Here is an 11,360-nt window from a genome sequence, read left to right as displayed (position 1 = left end):
CCTTTAAGACTATCTTTAAGACTTCTTTTGCTTATTTTTTTTGGGTTTCGCAAATAAAAATCCTTTTGAATTATTAATGTTTAATTTTTATAATTTTGACCGCAGTACTTTGGGCTTTAATAATAATAATAATTTATTTCTCCCTTATACATACAAGTGTTTTTGGGAACTTTGGGCTTTATGAATGGCACACAGCATCAACAATGTCGAGAAGACTCGTAATTGACTGAAGCCTTGAAAACTAATCTCATTCAATTTTTTCCAATTTCAATATCACCCATGTCACGTCTCTCTGTGGAGATATGTAGTTGCAAACCATCTCTTGTGCTGAATTAATATCACCACAGAGGAGAGCCAGAAATATTCTGTTGTTCTTTTTTTTTGGCAAAAAAGAAATAAAATAACAACAATAAAAAATGTTCTGGAGTGTTGTGTTAATTATTTGTGGCCTTATATACCTGTGGCAAAAGTGGAATTATTCATTTTGGCAGAGAAATGGTGTCCCCGGTCCAAATCCATCATTCTTCGTGGGAAACCTGGGACCTGTGGTCAAGCAAAAGGATCACATTGGGTTGATGGCGGACACGTGGTATAAGTAAGTTGCAGAAAATCCCTTTTACTCCCTTTCAGATGAGGGGGGATGATGGTGAGTATTGTGGTGTGGAAATAATTTTGAAAGAGGATTTTCGTTGTGTTTTGCACAGAAAGTACGCAGATGCACCCTACATTGGGTACTACAAAGCCTTCACGCCGGCAATTATGGTGCGAGACATGGACTTAGTGAAGAATATTTTAATAAAGGACTTCACGTCATTTCATTCAAATGATCTCTTCTCAAATGATGATCCGAATGAATTATTGACTGTAAATCCATTTGTTCAAACAGATGAGCAGAAATGGAAATTAAGTCGTACTGTGATGTCTCCCATGTTCACAACAACCAAAGTACGATATAAATATAAATGGAATATTCATAGGCACTTTCAATTACATTTCATGCTTGATTCATTTTATATTCCTTCCCCCACCGCTGAGCATTTCATCCATTCAATGTACTCTTGTGTACAACACACAATTGATTGATTTTGCCATGCAAATAACATCTCTTTTGCAGATGAAATCAATATTTCCACTTATGCAGACGGCATGCGATAAATTGATTAAGTACATTGAACAACAAGACTCTGATACGGATATTGACGCCAAAAGTGTGAGTATAAAGAAGATTTTTTTCTTATCAAAAAAAAAGTAAAAGATTTCTTTGAACTTTGGCATCGGAGAATGTTTTTTTCAGACAATAATTTTTCCATTCAATCTTCCACCAGCTTTCTGCAAAATTCACCACGGAAAATGTAGCATCGTGTGCATTTAGTTTGAATGCAAATTGCTTTGAGGATGGTGATTGTGAATTTCGGAGGATGGGAAAGAAAATCTTTCAACCGTCCTTTTGGATGGGAATCAAATTTATGCTATTTTTCTTCTTTCCCTACATCGCAAAATTCTTCTCACTCTCCTTCCTGCCAAAAGATGTGGACAAATGGGCAAGACGGCTAATCAGGGAGAATGTGGCATCGCGCAAAAATAGAACACTAAACTACGACGATATGCTGCAAATAATGCTGAGTGTTCAGGATAAGTACAACTTGACACAGGATCACATTGCCGGTCATGCACTATCGTTTTTTGTCGATGGATATGAAACTTCAAGTACCGTCCTATCTTTTGCACTGTGGCAATTGGCACGTCATCCGGATGTGCAGAAAAAAGTCTCGGATGAAATTGTGACGGTTTTGCACAAACATGCCAACAGCCTTTCTTTCGAGGCACTCAGCGAGATGAATTACTTGGATTTGGTCATTCAGGAGACACTCCGTATAAATGCGGTGGGGCTAACAATGCACAAGAAATGTACAAAACCCTACATGCTACCCAAATTGCCAGGACAAAAGGAGCCATTTGTCCTACAGCCAGGAACACCCATTCTCATACCCATCTACTCAATTCACCAGTAAGTGTATAAAGAATCTCATGGATTTTTTTTAACAACAACAAGAAAAAAAAACGTAAATTTATAGCAAAACATTTTCCATTCAATTGCAACTCACCAATTTTAGCGATCCCAACATCTATCCCAATCCCGAAGTCTTCAATCCAATGCGATTCACCGAAGAGGAACGCCAGAAACGCCCCAAATGCTCCTATATGCCATTTGGTGAGGGTCCAAGAATTTGCCCTGGAATGAAGTTTGGTCTTCTGCAGACGAAATTAGCACTCGTGTGTATTGTAAAGAATTTCACAATCACAGAATCGAGGAATTGCAAGCCATTTGTAATTGATGTGCGGTCACTTATTTTGCAAGCGAGAGATAGATTAATTTTGAATTTTGAAAAGAAAAATTAAATTCTTTTGAATTAAGATTGTTTTAATGGGATACACTATGTTGATGAAGCATAAAGCTTACAAATGCATAAGCTACAAAAGATATTTATAAGGATGAAAATTAATCTAAATGTAAAGAATTACAGATTTTTGTGTATGTGTCTTATGTGCATATGCTGGAAAGGAAAAATAAGAAACTTTGAACAAAAATATTCAAAGAAAACATTCTCTTTATATTTTTATAGACCGGACGTAATTAAATAGATTATGTATGTTCAAAAACAAAATAATAGAATTTAAATAAAAAATCAAATGAAAAAAAAAAATCATTCATGAGAAGCATAAGCTTCACTAATTTCTTTTAATAGATGTTTCACTGAAGTTCTGATGTTTCATTGAAATAAAAATCAATTAAGCAAAAATTACATTTTTTACACCACTTGCTTCTGACAAATAATACATGAAATCTAATTCTAGTTTTACACGTTTTGTGCACATGCTTCTTCAACATATTCATATGATGATGATGACATATACTTCATTGAAAAAAATCAATTGGACATATTTTTTATACAAATGCTTCTGACAAATAATACATGAAATTTTCTTCTTCTTCTTCTTTTTATGTTTTGCAGGACCGTACATGAAATCTAATTCTAGTTTTATACGTTTTGTGCACATGCTTCTTACACATATGCTTCATTGATTTTTTTTCTTCTCAATAAATTCTCAAATCTCCTCCTCAACTACTGCATCATCCCACGAATAAACGTGAATGAAATTAAAATAAGAAAAATATATTTACATTTATAGGAAAAATAATGACTGGAAGGCATTAATGGAGAAGGATGGATAAGCATGTAAAAAATAAGAAGTATCAAGCAGGAGATATTTGCTGGGAAAAGAGAAAAAATGTATGCCGTGTATTTTGCCCTCCTGTGAGCGCCTCCGTGGTATCTATCTACTTTATTTTCTTAAGCAGTGACAGACTTTTCTGTGTGTGGTGAGCCATTGGTAATGCAGTTATATTGTATGCCTCCGGATATTTACATTTATTACCAGAGGTTGCCTTTAGTACGCGGGCTCAAAAGATGCCGATTTACTTTGAAGATTTACATTCACGCAGACCTTGCACAGATGAACTTCAGTTTAGAGTCCATTACATTTACACACCACACACAACACACGGGAAAATCAACAAGAAAGGAGAAAGACAATTTAACCAATTCCTTGTGCAAGCCCTCCTCCCCACATCCCTCCCTCGCGCGCTACAGCAAAAAGGTCCAAAAGAGTGACGAAAAATTATTGCCCCACGTACACGGAAAGTGCGTAAAAGTCAACTATATAATCGCCTTCCTTTCGTTGATATGTGACCATGTGAATGTGCAGCATGCTATCAGTTGAGGAAGTGGAGAAATTTAATGGAGATAATCAATTAGGTTTGATTGCATTGCTGGGTAATTGAAGTAATTGCCATTTTAACATTTACTCTCTTCGTTCGGCGTATTCAGGAATAGGCCATCACCTTTTTCCACCAACGTTTAGGAAGACGCACACACAAACATTAATTTCGTGGACTCGCGCAAGAATAATGTCTTCTTTGTGAGAAAAATCATTGTTGTCTCTCCATGCAATATTTTATATTTTTAGAACTAACCGCCCACTTTTTGCATAATATTTCCCCCCGTTGTATTCGTGCGGATGCCACAAAAGGCATTTAGTTGCCTGAAAATTAGTCTCCTTGGTGTGTCTTCGCGGGTTGTTGCTAATTAAAAAAAAAACTATTTACATACAACATTATATCCACCACTCCTCACTTAAGGAGACGATGGCTTTTATATACTACCTATTATTTCTTATCGAGTCGGCAACTGGCAACAGGTCTTCCTCAATTTTGCATTTTAAAACCTACGCCTGTCTAACTTTATACTTATACTTATTTAAATTTGAAATGAATAAATCCCCAACTCTCAATCACATGCGCGAATTTACACAGTTTGTCTCGCAAAATCTTTCTTTTCTTGTAATTTTATGTTTAAATTATTCTATGTTTAAAAAAGAAAAGCGAAACGTCGTTGAAAATTCAATAGAAGTTTGCCATGAATCATATGCTAAAGAAGCTTATGCATATTTGGCATAGAATTTTCTTTAAAGCATGTGCAATAAGTAAGAGCATAGAAATTATTTATTAAAAGTTTTGCCTATTATCGTTGCAAGAAAACTATTTTAATAATTTTTGTATCTTAGTAATTTTCATTACCGTTATAATTTTTTTTTCCATAAAGCAGTCGTGCAAGAAGCATAAGTATAGAAATCATAAACTTCATATCTTGATTTCTTTATGTATAACTTTTTTTTTGTATGCTTATTTCGTTTCCTTCTATTTTGTTTTTTATGTGATTTGTTTTAAATAATTTCTCAACAATCATAAGTAGAAGAGGCATAAGCATACAGATCATTTACTCATTGGTTCATCAATTATTATTTTCCAAATTTATGTTACTAATTCTTGCTCACTCGTGATAAATATTTGTATATTCATTCTTATTTGATTTCATGACTTCAGTTTAAAATTTTTCCATAGAGCTTATGTCCAAGAAGCATATGCTAATTACATACTTTCCTTGAAAAACATCCTAACTATACGATTTAATGGCGAAGAAAATAACTTCGCCATTAAATCGTATACGAAATAAGTGAGAACATAAGAATTAGGAAGAGAAAAAAATATTTAAGAAAAATCTGCAAAATGAAACAGACTGTGATTGTAATCCGCAGCACTTCAGACATTGTTCAATAAAAAAAATACATAGATATGTGTACCCTGTCGCCACTAACAACATTTCATTACGCCTTAAGTTCTCTCACACTGGCTGAAATATCACGAAATGAAAAGTTGTAACTGGATCATGTAGGATGATCGACATTTAATGCACTTTATTGACTTTTTCTCTTTTTGCACACTTTTGCTTAAATTTCCATTTTATTTTATTAATAAATTGCATTACGCAGTCAAATATTTTTCCTATTAATTAATTTCTATTGCCATGTTATTTGCAATTTGTTGCATTTTATTGTGCTATAATTTTACCGGGAGAACAAATTGATTTTAACCAACCATCTACGTATTTCTTAAATCAAACCCCGCACGGGTGAGACACGAAAAACAATTTCCTATTTCATCAAAGTATTTAATGCTCTGACTGCTCGCATAAGTTTAAAACATATAAAAACTTTTCCTATTACGATAACAAGGAAAGGACCATCGTGCCTTCGTACAGGCAGTGTGTAGAGGAACGCGGCAGAGGGATGCCATCAACGATATTTAAATTAGAGTGCCTTCAGGAGAATCTCAAGCCATGAAAGAAACATTGCCATTCAAATTAAAAGGAGCATGTCCAAAGTTGGATTTTAATTATGTAAATAGTACCACTCTATTACACGTATAAAATTCGAGAAAGTAAAGATTTACCCTATATATAGCAGCTCCCCTTTGCAATATACATACCCCCCTGTCGTATGTATGTATGTATTTAATATTATAATAATAAAAGCGAGGATACAGAGAGAATTTCATTCGGAGTTTTAGTAGTGAGAAGAAGGAAAATGGAAGTCTCGTTCGTTTCTACTTGCTTTTAGCACATAATGTCTCATAAGAATATTCAATCTCTCCGGCTTTTGTGTTCAAGAACAATGGATGTAACGTAAAAGTCTCTCAATTTCTCTATTTTGCCTCCTCTACCGATGGAAGATCATCAAGAATAAAAGTAACACACGAGACATTGCGTTTAATTTTTTCTCCTCTATTCAATATATGCGACTATTCGGCTTTCTATAATACACCTTATATTAAATATTGATTGTAATACGAATGGAAAGCGCAAAGAGAATTGTGCAATTTCACTTCAAGTTTATATTATCTATACTATACCTTCAATGGCAGTGTAAGAGGAGGATATTTAATTGGTAATTATGGGCGGAATCACGTCAATTAACGAGTAATTAAAAGAAGTCAAAAGATTTAAACTTATCAATAGTCGCTTGGATATCAGCATTCGTATCTAGGTACGTCATCAATGTGCTGTAGGCGCAGTGAAGTTTCTCCCTTAGCAATGCATCGGAGTCAGGTGGTGCAGATGAAGAGGAGTTCCTATAAATGACATAAAATTGCGCATAAGTACCTACTTGTAAAAGTTTTTTGTAATTCAAATGTAATCGATTTTAGAAAAGTGTTGAGAATTTTCTCTCTTTTCCCCCTTTTTTTCTGCTTCAGTGACAATGTCTTTATTTCAATTTTTGCATTTTATGGGCGCACCTGGGTAGCTAGTTCCTGCATAAGCTGAAAGCTTTGTTAAAAGGAGAATTAAGGATATTTCCTTAAAATTTCTTTCTTTAAAAAAAATCATTGTAATGTATGTAATTAATTTAATTTCTTTGTCAGGAACTATTGATATGATAGATATCATTCCTAGAGACTACCTCTAGGGTTTTCAATTTTTTGCTTTAATTTTCGGCAGTATTTAAAAACTAAAAAATAAGAAATTGAAAAAAGTCTCTGTAATTTAGAAATTTTCGATTTTTTTTAGCTAAAGGACAATCGTCTTAAGTCAGATCTCATTTTTTCTAAACAAGAATATCTCTAGTTATCTTCAAACTAGGTTTAAGTTTTTAAGGTCAGTCCTAAGATTCTTAAGCAAGGCTTCTGTTGTAGACTGACTTAAGTTTTTTTTAAGGTCAGGCTTTTGAGGTTTCAAGGTTAGATCATGCTGAACTGAACTGAATCTGAATACGTCTTAATAGTCTGGCCTAAAAAAAAACTAAGGTTTGGCTTAAGAAAAGAGGTCTTAGGCCTTAAGAGCTTAAGCCTGTCTTTAAAAAATTCAAGCCGATCCCTAAAGCTAAAATCTTGCAATCAAACACCGAATTTTTTAAATAAAAAAACAATTCTAAATAAAATAAAATATAAAAAAATTCTTTGCCTATCGAGAGATCGACGTAATATTTAGTATTACGGATATTTTTCTTAATTATAGATTTTGTAACGACGATTTATCTAACGTTCGAGAATTTCTAACGATCGATCATTTTCTCTGATCATCAAAAAGATTGAACAATTTAATTTCAACCAGGTAATTTTCTCTAATATTTCTTTGCGATTTTCTAACGTTAGAATTTTAACGATAGACTCTATACTTGGCAATCTTTTAACGACTGATAGTTCTTTTGCAACATCATGCGTTTCAACTTTACATGAAAAAAATAAATAAAATATTACAAGCATTGTACGAGGGTTATAGTGTACGTACAACTTGTACATAAACTACATATTGTACATAATACCATACACTTAACCCCGTACAATCATAATAACCATCAAAGAGAGAGAGAGAGAGAGAGAGAGAGAATATGCACTTTTAAAGTGCGATAAAGGCGCCCTTTGTAATGCAAAATTCCCAACACTTTCGGGGCAAACATAGCATAAAATTGGAAGCAAGCAACATACATCTTCTCCAAAATACTCTTGAGGCGTTCATCGGTTAGTGTATCGAGATTCTTCACTGAACTACGAATATTGTGTAGCTCATTTGCATTTTGCTGAGGGTATCTCCCATCGATAATCTTGTAGGTCGTCTGAAGCTTTCCACTGTCATCGAAATGGCTCTCAATGGTAATTTCCTTCAGCATCTCCCGCACTTCACACAAATCCACCGTATCGAGGTAGTGGGTGGAGAATATTGCAATGGGTGCAAATGCACCACGCCTCGAGAGATCCTCAATGCATGCCACAAGGAGACTTTTTCCCTCATTCACGGTTGTTCCACTTCCAAATTCATCAATTAGTATGAGACTCCGTTCCGTTGAATTTGCAATAATATTCGCCATTTGGTGGAGATCATAGAGAAATGACGATATCTCCTGGTGAACAGCATCACTGCTGTGTATACGTGAATATATCGCATTAACTGTTCCAATTTCCGCTGAGGCGGCAGGTACGTAGCATCCAATGTGTGCCAAGTAGACAATAATACCAACTTGCTTCAAATAAATGGACTTCCCAGCGGAATTTGGTGCTGTAATTATTGTTATGAGATTCCCCGTTGACGGGGAGATGTGTACATCATTGGGGATGACTGTTTTGCATTCCTCCATCAGTGCATGGCGCCCATTGACAATATTAAGCCCTTTTTCTGCGTGCATTTGTGGCCGAACGTACATACGTTTCCCCGAAACGGTGGCCATTGCAATGAAGCAATCCAATTGAGCGCAACTCTTGATGATACCAAGAAGCTTTGGGAGATTTTTCGTTATAAATGCAATGAGATCCGTACAAATTTGCTGCTCTCGCATGCAAATATCATTGTAAATTGCCCCATATTTGTCATTTAGCTCCCTGCACGATGGTGTAGTGTAGTAGTACGTCTCCTTTGTGTGGCAGATAAACTTTACACCACTCTTCGATGTTGCCGTGCTTGATGAATCACTCGAAACTGGGGTGATCATGGGACTCTTAATGGCCACAACGAATCCCATTTCGGGTACAAGGGTAAATTCACAACTCTCATACACGGGAAAAATACTCCGTATAATGTCCTTTGTCTCATCGGGTACGGAAACTTGGGCAGCACGGAGAATTGCCTTCATTGCATCGAGTTCCGCATCGAAACCCTCGAGTGTGATAAATTTATTCTGCTCCATACCTTCGTCAATATCGATAATTTCATTGATTGCCATAAACACAACCATTATGTCAACCTGGCACTCAATAGCATCGCGCAAATCCCCAACAATACCACAATTCTGCTCAGGTTCCGTGCTATCTCTGCACAATTCGCACACACGAAAGGCATTTGTGATGCTCGTACGGAAAATCTTCCAGAAATACATCTTGTCCGGCTTCTCGAGAATTTTCTTAAAACACCGACTTATCTCATACACGTGCCTCAGTACCTTCCGCAGTTGCCCCACTGTGTCAGCATTCCGTGGATCCAAGCACCACTCAATTGTGTCATACCTCTTCCGCAGGACGGCAATATCATTAGTCGGTTGCTGAAAAATCATTTTCAATTCATCACAACCAACTTTTGATTGGCAATGATTGAGGAGGCGATATAGCGAAAATCCAATCTGCTCCGTACCCTTTATGCCTTTCATAAAACCCGATGGATGGGGGGCAGTATTGAAGATTTCCAGCGCAAGATACGACGAATCATCGATTAAGACTTGACTTTTAAGGGAGAACACCTTGAGGGAACTTATGATGGGTTTTGCATTGTCAGGTGAGATACTTTTCCAATTTGCCTCCATATACCGCAAAAGATTGCCCGCACTCTGAATCACCAATTTTTGATGTAGCGGAATATTCGTATTCAAATATGTCTTCTTCTCTGACTCATTCTCAAAGCCTAAAGATGATTTTTTCCCGACCAAATCCACCCACACACAAGGAGGAGGAATGTCGCACAAACGAATTTTAAATTAAATTCTTTCAAAATTAATAAATTTTAAAGTAAAATATTTAAATTTCTCTCACTCACCTGCAACGTTTACATTGAAGAGACGTCGATGATTCTCGGGGAAACTCTTCTCACTCTGGGGGAAAACCACAAATTTATTCATGTCCGGATTATTGAGCACCACATTCACGGAATAATCCTTTGCGCAGGCACTTTCAGGAAATTTGAGAAGATTCATTATTTCACGCAGGAAACTCTCATGTCCACTCGCCATGACTGCAATGGGATTCAGTTGACGGAATAGGTTGTGCGTGTAGGAAAACATTGGACGTAGATCGGTAATTTCGGGCACAATGAACATCTCCATCGTCTGCATAACGTAAAATGTTGCCGAGAGTGTTGCTGAATCCCAACATAATGAGAGCAAGTGTTCATATTCCTCAAATAAATCTTGATTAATCGACGATAAATTCTCAATTGTGTCATTAGAATCCATTATTGTGTGTCAATACTACGTAGTTCCAATTAAACTATTTTAGTTATATCACTGCTAAATGTTTGTGTCTGCTGTGTAGGGGTTTAGTTGGACAATTTTCGGGTAATCCTTTTGTTATAATTCTAATGCACACAAACTCAGGAAATTATTTCATTCTCTAAATTGTTTGTGGGATTAATATGAAATGCAAATGTTGTCTGAAATGAAAACATTAGACGACAAAAAATCATTAGAATGCTTATTTTTTTTATTTTAAAATTTTAGTAATTTACAAAGGAGTTTATGCATTTTAGAAGCCCCATGAATTGATAGTGGGAAGTTAATACAACACGTATAAGATTGGAGGTAAGGGGTGTTTCTTTGAATGGAAATGCTCGCATGATTCGCAAAAAGAAATCAAAATATTCGGCAACACTTAAACACCTCTTAGCCTAAGAAATACTAAATTTAATCATAAAATGGATTAAATTAAAACAAAAAAATAGTTTCGGATTTGAATCCTAAAGAGATTCACTTAGATTGAAGAGAAAAAGCTTAAAAAATCACTTAATTCAAGTCTAAAAATACAGTAAATTTAAGCCTCAAGATTACTACATTTAAGCTTAAAAGTACTAAATTCAAGCGTGAAAAGTTTTTTGGTTTTTAGTTCTAAAGAGACTCAGATTGAGAAGTAAAATCATTCCATTCAGATTTACACTTAAATCACTTAAATAATCACTTATTGTTAGATAATCACTTAAAAACACTTTATTTAAGTCCAAAAAGGTACTAAATTCAAGCCTAAGAAGTACTAAATTCAAACCTAATAAAGTGTACTAAATTTTGTTTTAAATTATTTGATTTATAGCAACCGCAAGGGGTGTTGTGTTTGATTAATTGAATGAAATATTCGCCAAAAAAAAATTCGACAGATGAACAGATGTGAAATATTCATTACAAAAAAATCTTCTCCAACAAACTTCATGAAAACCACAAAATGAATAAACTCCTTATCATTTAAAAATTGGAAAAGTTAAAGAATAAAAAAAGAT

General features: G+C 35.1%; 2 protein-coding genes across 2 annotated transcripts in view; one reads left to right on the top strand and one right to left on the bottom strand.

Moving 5' to 3' along the window:
- The first annotated feature begins 236 nt into the window (after positions 1–236).
- LOC129787827 (probable cytochrome P450 6a13) lies at positions 237–2,705 on the top strand. The gene is made up of 5 exons (XM_055823630.1): positions 237–595; positions 705–945; positions 1,115–1,210; positions 1,326–2,008; positions 2,115–2,705. Exons 1-5 carry the CDS (start codon positions 417–419, stop codon positions 2,398–2,400), a joined length of 1,485 nt encoding a protein of 494 aa, XP_055679605.1. The 5' UTR covers positions 237–416; the 3' UTR covers positions 2,401–2,705.
- A 1,686-nt stretch (positions 2,706–4,391) lies between these two features.
- The window catches only part of LOC129787817 (mutS protein homolog 5-like), a 41,181-nt gene continuing 34,212 nt past the window's right edge, over positions 4,392–11,360 (bottom strand). Inside the window, exons 2-4 of the mRNA XM_055823618.1 lie at positions 9,915–10,526; positions 7,883–9,782; positions 4,392–6,529 (exon numbers count right to left, since the gene is read on the bottom strand). Coding sequence (XP_055679593.1) covers positions 6,382–6,529; positions 7,883–9,782; positions 9,915–10,329 — 2,463 coding nt within the window. The 5' untranslated portion in view covers positions 10,330–10,526 and the 3' untranslated portion in view covers positions 4,392–6,381. The remainder of the gene's footprint in view (positions 6,530–7,882; positions 9,783–9,914; positions 10,527–11,360) is intronic.

This window comes from Lutzomyia longipalpis, chromosome 1 (assembly GCF_024334085.1).
Source record: "Lutzomyia longipalpis isolate SR_M1_2022 chromosome 1, ASM2433408v1".
NCBI lineage: Eukaryota > Metazoa > Arthropoda > Insecta > Diptera > Psychodidae > Lutzomyia > Lutzomyia longipalpis.
The sequence above is the reverse complement of the archived record's forward strand: the minus strand, read 5'-3'. Positions and strand labels throughout refer to the sequence as shown.